Source organism: Cricetulus griseus, chromosome 2 (assembly GCF_003668045.3).
Source record: "Cricetulus griseus strain 17A/GY chromosome 2, alternate assembly CriGri-PICRH-1.0, whole genome shotgun sequence".
NCBI lineage: Eukaryota > Metazoa > Chordata > Mammalia > Rodentia > Cricetidae > Cricetulus > Cricetulus griseus.
In genome coordinates this window covers 235545974-235559920 of record NC_048595.1, presented here as the reverse complement: position 1 = coordinate 235559920, position 13947 = coordinate 235545974, and the positions used below count along the sequence as shown (strand labels likewise).

The 13947-nt window shown below is 38.4% G+C and overlaps 1 protein-coding gene across 1 annotated transcript in view; it reads left to right on the top strand.

Annotated features, from left to right (window-relative positions):
• The window catches only part of Sntg1 (syntrophin gamma 1), a 302539-nt gene that overhangs the window by 99507 nt on the left and 189085 nt on the right, over positions 1 to 13947 (top strand). The window contains exon 9 of the mRNA XM_035438749.1: positions 6682 to 6812. Coding sequence (XP_035294640.1) covers positions 6682 to 6812 — 131 coding nt within the window. The remainder of the gene's footprint in view (positions 1 to 6681; positions 6813 to 13947) is intronic.

Sequence of the window (13947 nt, the reverse complement as noted above, 5' to 3'; positions counted from 1 at the left end):
TACATTCCTTCCAGGTTCTGGCTATTACAAACACACACAATGCTGCTATGAACTTGGTTGAACATATGTCCTTGTTGTATGAAAGTGCATTATTTGAGTATATGCCCAAGAGAGGAATTGCTGAATCCTGCGGTAGACTGATTTCCAATTTTCTGAGCAACCACCATACTGATTTCCAGAGTGATTTTCCAAGTTTGCACTCCCACCAGCAATTGAGGAGTGTTCCTTTCTCTCCACATCCTCTCCAGCAAAGACTGTCATTGGTGTTTTTTATTTTAGCCATTCTAGCTGGTTTTGGGGTCACTTATGTAGACTATCATATCATCTGCAATAGTGAAAGTTTGACTTTTTCCTTTCCAATTTGTATCCACTTGATCTCTTTTTGTTGTCTTATTGCTCTAGCTAGGGCTTCAAGTACAATATTGAAGAGATATGGAGAGAGTGGACAGCCTTGTATTGTTCCTGATTTTAGAGGATTAGTTTTGGCTTTCTCTCCATTTAGTTTGATGTTGGCTGTTGTTTTGGCGTATATTGCTATGATCATATTTAGATATGTTCCTGTTATTCCTATTCTCTCCAAGATCTTTATCATGAAGGGACGCTGGATTTTGTCAAAGGCTTTTTTAGCATCTAGTGAGATGATCATGTAGTTTTTCTTTTTCAGTTTGTTTATATGGTGGATTACATTGATAGATTTTCGTATGTTGAATCATCCTTGCATCCCTGGGATGAAGCCTACTTGATCATGGTGGATGATTTTTCTGATGTGTTCTTGGATTCGATTTGCCAATTTTTTTTCATGAACTTTTTTTTAAGATTTTCTTTTTTTCCCAACTTTTTTATTTGAATTAGAAACAGGATTGTTTTAGATGACAATCCCATTTCTCTTCTCCCACCTGTCCTCCCCTACCACCCCCCCAACTAAAACCCTATCTGTCACATATCCTTTCTACTCCCCCTGGATGGTGAGGCCATCCATAGGGTGTCATCAGTGTCTATTGTATCCTTTGGGATAGGGTCTAGGCTCACCCCCATGTGTCTTGGCTCGGGAAGTATTCCTCTATATGGAATGGGCTCCCAAAGTCCGCACCTATGCTAGGGATAAGTACTGGACTTCAACAGGAGGTCTGGTAGATTTCTGAGGTTTCCTCACTGAAACCCATGTTCCTGGGGTCTGGATCAGGCCCATGCTGGTATTCCAGCTATCAGACTGGGGAGCAAGAGTTCCCGGATGTTCAGGTCAGCTGTTTCTGTGGGTTTCACCAGCCTGGTCTGGACCTCTGTGCTCTTCACTAGTCCTTCTCTGCATCTGGGTTCAAGTTCAGTTCGGTGATTAGTTGTGGGTGTCTGCTTCTACTTCCACCAGCTGCTGGATGAAGGCTATAGGATGGCATATAAGTTAGTCATCAATCTCATTATCAGGGGAGGGTATTTAAGATAGCCTCTCCTCCATTGCTTAGATTGTTAGCTCATGTCATCTTTATAGATCTCCAGACATTTCCCTAGTGCCTGATTTCTCTGTAAACCAAAAATGTCTCCCTCTATTATGATATCTCCATTTCTGTTATCATCTATTCTTCCCCTGACTCAAACTTTCTGCTCCCTCATCTCCTCTGCATCCCTCTTCTCCCCTTCTCATTTTCCTAGCTCCCTTCCCCCTCTGCCCATGCTCCCAATTTGCTCAGCAGATCTTGAACCTCTGCCCTTCTCCAGGGGACCATGTATGTTTCTCTTAGGGTCCTCCTCGTTTATTAGCTTCTTTGGCAGTGTGGATTGTAGGCTAGTAATCCTTACTCTATGTCTAAAATGTGCATATGAGTGAGTACATACCATGTTTGTCTTTTTGTGATTGGGTTACCTTGCTCAGAATGGTTTCTTCTAGATCCATCCATTTTCCTGTAAATTTCAAGATTCCATTGTTTTTTTTTTTTCCACTGAATAGTACTCCATTGTGTAAATGTACCACATTTTCTCTATCCATTCTTCAGTTGAGGGGCATCTAGGCTGCTTCCAGTTTCTGGCTATTACAAATAGTGAATTTGCCAATATTTTGTTGAATATTTTTGCATAGATGTTCATGAGGGATATTGGTCTGTAGTTCTCTTTTTAGTTGTATTTTTGTGTGGCTTGGGTATCAAAGTAATTGTAGCCTTGTAAAAAGAGTTTGGCAATGTCTCTCCTGCTTCTGTTGTGTGGAACAATTTGAGTAGTACCGGTATTGGCTCTTGTTTGAATTTCTGGTAGAATTCTGCAGTGAATTTTTGTGGTTGGAAGGATTTTGATGACTGCTTCTATTTCATTAGGGGTTATAGGTCAATTTAAATTGCTTATCTTTTCTTGGTTTAATTTTTTAAGTGAAATCTCTCCAGAAAATTGTCAATTTCCTTTAGATTTTCCAATTTTTTTGTGGGTACAGGTTTTCAAAGTGTGACCTGCTGATTTTCTGGATTTCCTCAATCTACATTGTTATATCACCCTTTTCATTTCTGATTTTGTTAATTATCATGCTCTTGCTCTGCCTTTTGGTTAGTTTGGATAGAGGTTTGTCTGTCTTGTTGATCTCAAAGAACCAACTCTTGTTTCATTGATTCTTTGTAATGCTTTCCTACTTTCTACTTTATTAATTTCAGCCCTCAGTTTGATTATTTCCTGGCATCTACTCCTCCATGGTGAGTTTTCTACTTTTTGTTCTAAAGGTTTCGGTTGTTCTCTTAATTCTCTAGTGTGGCTATTCTCCAGTTTCTTCATGTGGGCACTTAGTGCTATGAACTTTCCTCTTAGCATTGCTTTCAGAGTTTCCCATAAGTTTGAGTATGTTGTGTCTACATTCTCATTAAATTCTACAAAGTCTTTAATTTCTTCCTCAATCCAGGAATGGTTCATTTGGGTGTTATTCAATTTCCATGAGTTTGTAGGTTTTTCTGCAATTTTTATTGCTGTTGAATTCTGATCTTAAAGCATGGTGATCTGATAAGATACAGGGGGTTATTTCAATTTTTTGTACCTGTGGAGGCTTGCTATGTTGCCAACTATGTGGTCAATTTTGGAGAAGGTTCCATGTGGTGATGGAAGGTATATTCTTTTGTGTTTGGATGGAATATTCTATAGATATCTGTTAAACCCAGTTGGGTCATAACATCTGTTAAATCCTCTGACTTTTTTTTAAGTTTCTGTCTGGTGGTCCTGTCTAATGGTGAAAGGGGGGTGTTGAAGTCTCCTACTATAAGTGTGTGCAGTTTTATGTGTGGTTTGAGCTTCAGTAATGTTTCTTTTACAAATGTGGATGCCTTCGTTTTGGGGGCATAGATGTTCAGGATTGAGACTTCATTTTGATGGACTTTTCCATTGATGAGTATGAAATGCCCTTCTTCATCTCTTTTGATTGATTTTAGTTTAAAGTCTAATTTGTTAGATATTAGAATTGCTACACCAGCCTGTTTCTTGGGCCCATTTGATTGGAAAATCTTTTCCCAACCTTTTTCTCTGAGGTAATGCCTGTCTCTGAAGTTGAGGTGTGTTTCTTGTATATAGCAGAAGAATGGATTCTGTCTTCATATCCATTCTGTTAGCCTGTATCTTTTTATAGGCAGGTTAAGCCCATTGACATTGAATGATATTAATGTCCATTGATTGTTGGTTCTTGATTGTTTTGGATTTATTGTTGATGGTGTCATTGTGAGTGGATTTCGCACTCCTGTTTCTTTTCCTGTTTGGTAATGTTGGATTATCTATTACCTATGTTTTTCTGGGTGTAGTTATTTTTGTTGAGTTGGAGTTTTCCCTCTAGGACTTTCTGTAGTACTGGATTTGTGGATATGTATTGTTTAAATCTGGTTTTGTCATGGAATATCTTGTTTTCTCCATCTGTAGTGATTGAAAGCTGTACTGGGTACAGTAGTCTGGTTGGCATCCATGATCCCTTAGTGTTTGCAGGACATCTAACCAGGACTTATGGCTTTCAAAGTTTCCATTGAGAAGTCAGTTGTGATTGTGATAGGTCTGCCTTTATATGTTACTTGACATTTTTCCTTTGCTGCTCTTAATATTTTCTCTTTATTCTGTAGGTTTGGGGTTTTGATTATTATGTGTCGAGGAGAGTTCTTTTTGTGGTCCAGTCTATTTGGTGTTCTGTAAGCTTCTTGTACTTTCATAGGCATATCCATCTGTAGGTTGGGGAAGTTTTCTTCTATGATTTTTTGAATATGTTTTGTGTAACTTTGAGCTGCATTTTCACCTTATTCTATACCTATTATTCTTAGATTCAGTGTTTTCACAGTGTCCCATATTTCCTGGATATTTCATGTTAGAGATTTTTTGGAATTGAGATTTTCTTTGGTCGATGACTGTATATAGTCTAGTGAGTCATCAACAGCTGAGATTCTCTCTTCCTTCTCTTGTATTCTATTTGTTTTGCTCACATCCTTAGATCATAATCATTTATCCAGCCTTTGTATTTCCAGCATCCCCTCATTCTGTGTTTTCTTTATTGTTTCTATTTCAGCTTTCATGCCTTGATCTGTTTTCAGTGCTTCCTTCATTTGTTCAGTTGTATTTTCTTTAGGTTCTTTAAGAGAATTACATATTGCTTGAATTTTTTGTTTTTTTTCTTCTATTTCTTTAAGAGATTTTCTTGTTTCCTCTTTAAGGGTCTTAAACATCTTTATAAAGTAGATTTTAGGTCTCTCTCTTCTTCTTCCTCTGTGTTGTGCTTTTCAGATCTTGCTGGTGTGGAGTCCATAGATTCTAGTGGTGTCATATTGGTCTTTCTGTTGAGTGTCTTCTTATTCTGCCTTCTTCTCATCTCTTCTTTCAGTGGGTTCAGGTGGGCTCTCTCTGTCTCCTCTTGTCATCGGTGGTATGTGTGGGCCAAGACTTCAATGTCTGCAGCTATGGATAGTCTTGCCTCTCCTGGTAGTCTCCTCACTCAGGAGAGGTCAGGGCAGCAGAGGGGAAAGGAAGAGTGAGATATTTCCAGACTCACGGAGGTCCTCCCTGTCTGGGTGGGTCCACTCTATGCAGGCACAGGCCCAGAGATATCCTGGGATGATGAGGTCTTTGGAAAGGAGTAGGGCTCAGGAGAGGTCAGGGTGGTGGAGGGGCAAGGAAGAGTGAGGTATTTCCAGACTCAGGGAGGTCCTTTCTGTCTGGGCAGGTCCAATCTATGCAGACAGGTCCACTCTATGCAGGCACAGGCCCCAAGAGATTCTGGGAGTAGGGCTCAGGAGAGGTCAGGGCCTGGATGTGTTCTTATACTGCTGTCTTCCCTTCTCTTCTTCCAATGGGTATCAGTGAGGTCTGCCCCTCTCCTGGTGGGTATGGATTCAAGGCTGTATCCTCTCCCTACCCCCCTATCATATGCTGGGAGGGCCAAGACCAGAATGGCAGCTGATGAAGCTGGCTGTTTTGTACTGCACCCATATCTGGCAGAAGGAAAGTGAATCAATGGACGTGATAATTGGGAAGTTTTGTGTATTTTTCCCCACTATGCTTCAATATATGGCTGCTTCCCATGTTCCTCCCTATGAGAAAATGACTCATTGCTGCTGATGAACACTGTCTTTCCTATTCACTCAGTAACAAGAGCATATCTTTACCTTGAAAACAAATGTTACAAATTACTTAATAAATCAGAGAAAACATTATAAATGTTAGTCATTTATTTAGGCTGTAGAAATATTTTTCCTACAAAGTTCATGCTTGGAAATAGCTTTGTCAATTACTGGTGTTTAATTTGTTTAGTTAAAATATAATTACATTGCTTTTCCTCTTCCCTTTACTCACTCCAATTCTTCCCATATCAATCCTTGCTCCATCTCAAATTCATAGTTTCTATTGCTGTTAAACAGATGGATGGAGGCACAGAGAGACAGAGAGACATAGAGAAACAGAGATGCATAAAAGTATACATTCAACATCCTGAGTATGTCTAATGTTACTTGTATGTATTTGGTTTTAAAGCTGACTAATGGCTACTAGTAAACCAAAGGAGTAGCTCATCCCTAGAGCAGATAACTTCCCCACTTTCAGCATTCCTTAGTTATGTCTATTTCTTTTTCTCTGATTGGGGACCTTAAGATATTCCTCTCTGACAATTACATATATGGTATACTGTCATTGTTCAGGTCTTGACTAGGCAGCCATATTGCCAAGTGTCTTCATTTCTAGAAGACACTATCTGCATATTTTCAGATCTGTTGCTCTTGCAAACTTAACCTCTTCTTAGATGAACCTTGATTCTTAGTAGGAATAATTGTATTGTAGAATATTTTTTGTCTATATTTTGAACAGCTGTTGTCTGTAATGATCTTTGCTGCTAAAAGAAGTTTCTTGTATAACACATGAGAGCTATATTTACTTATGTGTGTAACAAGAAGCATTTAGCATGCAGCTGAGAATTGTGCTCATTTAATAAAGTAGAAACAAGATGTTCTCCTCTTAGATCCATGGCCTTACTAGCTGAAAGTATTGGCTAGATTTGAAGTAATAGGTACCATTTCCTTCTTGTTAAGTGGACCTTAAATTCTATTATGCAGCTTATGGTTACAACTAAGATATGAGTTCCACAATTGTACCCTTAGGTATAGCTTTCTGTGCTGCTAGGTATTATAAATAACATCCCCCCAATGATAAATTTGAGAATATGCAGAAGCACAAACCTTTTGAACATGCTGCTCTTTTCAGGACACACTTTCCTGTTCATCATGGCCCACATCTCCAGGCCTCCGGTGGGAAAAGCGATGGTGTGACCTCAGGCTCATTCCACTACTGCATGCCCGCTTCTCCCAGTACATTCCCGGGACTGACCTGAGTCGGTGAGTCTGTTTGCAGAGTCTAATCTTTGATTGAAAATGGTCAATGCTCAAAGTACAAAAGAGAATTGCAAAGCAATACTCTCCCACTGAAGAACATGATAAATATGGAGCCAAAGGCAGTGGAAGCCCTGATTCTGTCATAAATGATTGCAGTGGATCTGATGTGGATAATATTATAATTTTACTGGTCCTTATATTTGGAGCTAATTTTAATGAGTTTTTATTTTCAAAGTAGTTGTGTAACTTATTCATTTTTCTTTTTGAGCGATGCTAGGAATCTTACCAAGGGCCTTGAGTAAAACCCCAGACATTTGTGGCTAATCATCTACCATTCTCACCTTCTTAGTTTTGTAAATGAGTGTATAAGTTTACTTTTCATCTTTTTATCACATTCAGTATTGTTAGGGATGTTTTTCAATAGCATATTTGGGACTTTGTGGATCTTTTCTTTCCATATAATTTATATCAAAAGTTTCTGCCATTTTTCTTGATTTTATTGTTTTTGTTGTTCATTGTGTCCCTTGGTTTGATATTTTGCTTAAGCATTTCTTCTTTGAGATAGATTCAACAGGTGCCAAGAAACCTCTCTGGAAACAAGGACTTTCTGTTTGTTTCTACTGAAGTCTCCTGAACAATGCACGCACACACACACACACACACACACACACACACACACACACACACACACACACCACAGCTCCAAAAGTCTTTTGGTTGGTTTATGCCTCCTTGTATCCTTGAGCTCAGAGATTTTAACTATGTAGTTTGTGGAACTCCACTATGGGAGACATCTTCAAGACTGTCCCAGGGATGGGTAAGATAAGGAAACCCCAGGGAACTCCCATATTGTCACTACTCAACTCCAAGATCCCTCCTTAACCAATGATTAGGCTTTCCTGGCCACCTCTCAGTGACTGCTTGCGGTCAAGTCCTTTAGTTGAATAACAGGACCTCAGAATTATGTTGCCAGGTTTTCCTTGTCAGTATTTAAAATTCACTTGTGTTAATAATCATGCCTTTTCATGTAGTAAATAATATTTTCAAACTATGGGTTAGATAAGAATGTATTACAATATTTCAAAAGACTGAGACAGTTTTGGTGTTGGCTTTCTTGAATGATTTCATGTTGGATAATTTTAATCCTGTGATGTTTAGTGAACACAAGTTTTTCTCAGATTGTACATTATTTGAAGAAATAGTTCACCTGTTCTCATATAAGCACAGACACCATCATTTCATTACAGAGATCCACATATTTCAGATTGAGCACATTCATTTATGAGGAATTTTGATCCCCTGCATTATAAATGATAATTTTTTCTATGAATTATAAGATATGCACTGGATGAGTTAGAGTCCATTTAATGATAAATATAAGTATTCCTGCTTTTAGTTTGTCTGAATTTGCTCTGTATATTTAATGTTAACTTATAGGTTAAAAAAGATTTAAAATTTCTGTAGCAACATTTATTTTTGTGAAAATTTCTATGTTTGTTTCATTTGTTCAAATAACATAGTTCTCTATACCACAGTTATGTTTATAGCAAGATTGGTATTGAGTACTTAGTGCCTGTATATTTCCCCCATCTTTCAAGAATTCCTACTTTTCTAGAAATGACTCTTCACACTAGAATGTTTGATTTTTCCCAGTTTTTTATTTTTATTGAAAATAAACAAACTTAATCATATAAATAGATCATTTTGTATTGTATCTGCTGTTTCTACATGAAATACTATTTTGTCATTACATAATTTGTTTTGAATGGACTGTGGAGTAACATTCATTTGGAGGAAAGCATCCATATGATTGTTGTACTTTTCATCAGTTTTATAGTATAATAGCTTTCAAAATTTTAGTGTGGTTTCATAGCCAGAAAAGTGGCGTTTGTAGCATCTGCATTCCATTTTTATTTTGTTAGAGTACCTTAGCTCTATGGGATTGTTCTGGAATATTCAATAAAGATGTGTTGCATTCCTTTATGTTGTGGAATGTTTGTTTAATGATGATGCAAAGATGTGTTGCATTCTTTTATGTTGCATTTGCTTAACTCTGTGAAGTTGTGCTGCTTTGCCTGTCTAAACACCTGACTGGTCTAATACAGAACTGAATAGTCAATATTTAGGCAGGAGTAAGGATAGGCAGGGCTACCATGCATGGGAAATAAATAGAAGAATAACAAGAAGTGAGACACGAATAATAAAAAAAAAAAAAGGAGAGGAGGATGGCATGGACAAGAGACCTAGCCTCACATCTAGGCATCCAGTAGGAAGTAAAAAAATGATAGAAATATAGAGGCAGAAGGTAGATGGGATGATTTATGTAACAAAAGCTGGTTGGAAACAAGTCAAGCTAAGGCAGGCCATTCATAAACAAGAGTAAGCCTCTGTGTAATTTTTTTGGATCTGGGTGTTGGGCCCCAAAAGAGAAAAATAAAAAAAATATGGAATGTTATAGCCTGTTCGTGTTCCTTCATGTACAATCACAGTTGAGATACATCTTCTTCATCTATGAGTCCATTGCAGGCCTTCATGATACAGTTGCATTCCTGTGCCCTACTACCTTAACTGTTTCTAAGCCCCAGCAATTGCAAATATGTTCTTTCTCATTTCCTCATTTTGATGACATTATGCTATTGGACTCATTCACCACGGAGTGTTATTTGACTTAATGTTACTTAGTAGAATTCCCTAAATATTCATCAAGATACTTCCTTTTGCAACTTTTCATAACCCCTTTATTCTTTTTCTTCTCAAAGTAGTTTGAATCATTTTAAAAATAATCCATTTTAAGACATTAGGCTTTTAATAACTGCTAAATAACATAAATGATATGAATAATGGTGTAGAGATTTAATAGATATTAATTTCTTTAAAAAGCATTGGCTGGGCCAGGCGTTGGTGGTGCACACCTTTAATCCCAGCACTCAGGAGGCAGAGGCAGGCAGATCTCTGTGCATTCGAGGCCAGCCTGGTTTCCAGAGTGAGTGCCAGGCTAGGCTCCAAAACTACACAGAGAAACCCTGTCTCAAAAAACAAAAACAAAACAAAACAACAAAACATCAGCTGGGAGTTTTGTAACAGCCTGATTATTCTTTCTAGTATCACTGTGTCAATGTCCCATTCTTCTCTGTTTGAGAGTTCACTAGATCTTAATATTGCTAGCAAATAGCTTTGTCTTTACCTTATCTTTCCAGAGGATATGAGGTGGAGTGTGTGGTTTTTGGTCATTCAATGGGTTATGGATATTTGTCATTGTTTAGGGTGGTTGGTTATAAGTTGTTATTTTTAATTGTCAGGAAAAAGTTTGACAGAGGAGATTAGATTCAGAGCTCTAGTTTTGAAATGAAAAACGTGATATAGATATGACAGGATATAAAAGTAGAGGATTGAATCTACTCTGAACAAAGAGGGATATAGAAATAGCATAAAAAGTTAGATTACTGAACCTATTTTTATACCCAAATCTCAACTACTAGTTTTCAATATTTTACATTGATATGGAGTTTTATATAATGATAAAATTTTACAATTATTTTTGTTAGAACATACTGTACATAAATTTCTAATCTTGTTCAGAGTATTATATCTGTGAACTAATTTAACAAGTTAATGCAAATGTTTACCCCTACCAACTATTTAGGAAAATAAGGAAATGTAGGGGTTAGTAATTAGGCACCTACTATAATTGAACTTCTACTCATGTTAGGTATGATTTAAGGTAAAAAAAGAAATATTTTTGATAGACATTCAAATTGAAACATTTGAGAAATATTCCCCTTAAGATGTTCTTCCATTTTTTATGACAATGAGCCATATTTGTTCCTGGCAGGGCCAATCTACATTGGAGAAGAATATGGGAATCAAAGAAACTCCATATAGGTTTTCTTTTCTTTTTTTTTTTTTTTGAGGGTCAAAACTTAGTTCTTTATTTTAGTATTCTTTCTGTGGCTTGTGCTACTCTATTCTTTCTCTTTTCTTTTTTTTCTCTTCATTTTTTATTTAAGTTAGAAACAAGATTATTTTACATGTCAATCCCAGTTCCCTCTGCCTCCCTTCCTCCTCTCCTCCCACCCCAACACACACCCTACCTATCCCATATCCTTTATGCTACCCAGAGTGGGTAAGGCCTTCCATAGGGGGGTCTTCAGAGTCTGTCATATCCTTTGGGATAGGGCCTAAGCCCCCCCCCCATTGTGTCTAGGCTCAAGGAGTATCCCTCTATGCGGAATGGGCTCCCAAAGTCCCAAAGTCCCAAAGGGGGAACCAAAAGTTTCCCCTTGTTCAGGTCAGCTATTTCTGTGGGTTTCACCAGCCTGGTCTTGACCCCTTTGCTCATCATTCTTCCTTCTCTGCAACTGGATTCCAGTTCAGTTCAGTGATTAGTTATGGGTGTCTGCTTCTACTTTCACCAGCTGCTGGATGAAGGCTATAGGATGGCATGTAATTCAGTCATCAATCTCATTATGGGGGGGGCATTTAAGGTAGCCTCTCCTCTGTTGCTTAGATTGTTAGTTGGTGTCATCTTTGTAGATCTCTAGACATTTCCATAGTGCCGGATTTCTCTCTAAACCTATAATGGCTCCCTCTCCTATGGTATCTCTTATTTTGCTCTCCTCTATTTTATCTCCCTACACAACCTTCCTGCTACCTTATGTCCTCCTAATCCCTCCTCTTCTCCCCTTCTCATTCTCCTAGTTCCATCCCCCTCCTCCCATGTTCCCAATTTGCTCAGAAGATCTTGTCCCTTTCCCTTTCTCTGGGGGACCATGTATGTCTCTCTTAGAGTCCTCCTTGTTTCCTAGCTTCTCTGGAGGTGTGGATTGTGGGCTGATAATCCTTTGCTCTATGTCTAAAATCCATATATGAGTGAGTGCATACTATGTTTGTCTTTTTGTGACTGGGTTACCTCACTCAGAATGGTTTCTTCTAGTCCCATCCATTTGCCTGCCAATTTCAAGATTCCATCCCCCCCCCCCACTGAGTAGTACTCCATTGTGTAAATGTACCACATTCTCTCCATCCATTCTTCAAGTGAGGGGCATCTAGGTTGCTTCTATGTTCTGGCTATTTCAAATAATGCTGCTATGAACATAGTTGAACAGATGTCCTTTTTGTATAAATTTGTATCCTTTGAGTATATGCCCAAGAGTGGAATTGCTGGATCATGAGGTAGACTGATTCCCATTTTCCTGAGAAACCACCATACTGATTTTCCAAAGTGCCTGTATAAGTTGGCACTCCCATGAGCAGTGGAAGAGTGTTCCATTTTTTCCACATCCTCTCCAGCATAAACTGTCATTGGTGTTTTTTATTTTAGCCATTCTGACAGGAGTGAGATGGTATCTCAGAGTTGTTTTGATTTGCATTTCCCTGGTAGATAAGGATGTTGAGCACTTTCTTAAGTGTCTTTTAGCCATTTTTGATTCCTCTATTGAGAATTGTCTATTTAGTTCTGTACACCACTTTTTAAATTGGATTATTTGGTGTTTGGGAGACTGGCTTCTTAAGTTCTTTGTAGATTTTGGAGATCAGCCCTCTATCAGATGTGGGGTTCTTGAATACATTTTCCCATTCTGTGGGCTGCCATTTTGTCTTGTTGACTGTGTCTTTTGAGTTACAGGTGCTTCTCAGTTTCAGGAGGTCCTATTTATTAATTGTCAAACTCAGTGTCTGTGCTATTGGTGTTATGTTCAGGTAGTAGTCTCCTGTACCAATTAATTCAAGAGTACTTCCCACTTTCTCTTCTAAGAAGTTCAGTGTGGCTGGATTTATGTTGATGTCTTTTATCCACTTGGACTTAAGTTTTCTGCATGGTGATAGACATGGATCTATCTGCAGTCTTCTACATGACAGTGTCCAGTTATGCCAGCACCATTTGTTGAAGATGCTTTCTTTTTTCCATTGTATAGTTTTAGCTTCCTTTTCAAAGATCAGGTGTTCATAGGTGTGTGGGTTAATATCAGTGTCTTCCACATGGGGGAGAGCCTAGGTCCTATCCCAAAAGGATATGACAGACTCTGAAGACCCCTATGAAACACCTCACCCTCCCTGGGGAGCATAAAGGGTATGGGATAGGTAGGACAGGTGAGGAGAGGAGGGAGAGGAACTGGGATTGAAATGTAAAGCAATATTGTTTCTAATTTAAACAAAAATGGAGAAAAAATAAAACAGGACCCATAATTAAAAAAAAAAAACCATCAGTGTCTTCAATTCCATTCCATTGGTCTACCTTTCTGTTTTTGTGCCAGTACCAAGGTGGTTTCATTACTATAGCTCTATAGTATAACTTCAAGTCAAGGATGGGGATGCCTTCAGAAGGTCCTTTATTGTACAGGGTTGTTTTGGCTATCCTGAGTCTTTTCTTTGTCCATATAAAGTTGAGAATTGTCCTTTCAATATCTGTGAAAAATTGTGCTGGGATTTTGATTGGGACTGCGTTGAACCTATAAATTGCTTTTGGTAAGATTGCCATTTTTACTATGCTGATGCATAGGAATGGACTTTGGGAGCCCATCCCATATAGACCTATACTTCCTTAGCCTAGACACATGGGATGGGCCTCTAGGCCCTATCCCAAAGGATATGACAGACTCTGAAGACCCCCCCCCATGGAAGGCCTCATCTTCACTGGGGAGCAGAATGGGTATGTGATAGATAGGGTTTAGTTGGGGGGCAGGGGAGGAAGGGAGGCAGAGGGAACTGGGATTGACATGTAAAACAATCTTTTTTTCTAATTCAAATAAAAATTCAAAAAAAAAATAAAGCACAAAGTGTATTATGGGCATAAAAATAGTGAAGTACAGAACTAAATAGAGAATTTTCAATTAGAAGAATCTAAAATGGCTGAAAGGCACTTTAGAAAGTGCAACATCCTTATCCATCAGGGAAATACAAATCAAAAGAGCTCTGAGATACCATCTCACTTCTGTCAGAATGGCTAAAATCAAAAACACCAATGACAGTTTATGCTGAAGAGGATGTGGAGAAAGGGGAACACTCCTCCACTGCTGGTGGGAGTGCCAACTTGTACAGCCACTGTGGAAATCAGTATGGAGATTGCTCTGGAAAATGGGAATCAGTCTACCACAAGATCCAGCAATTCCACTCCTAGGCATATACCCAAAAGAAGCACATT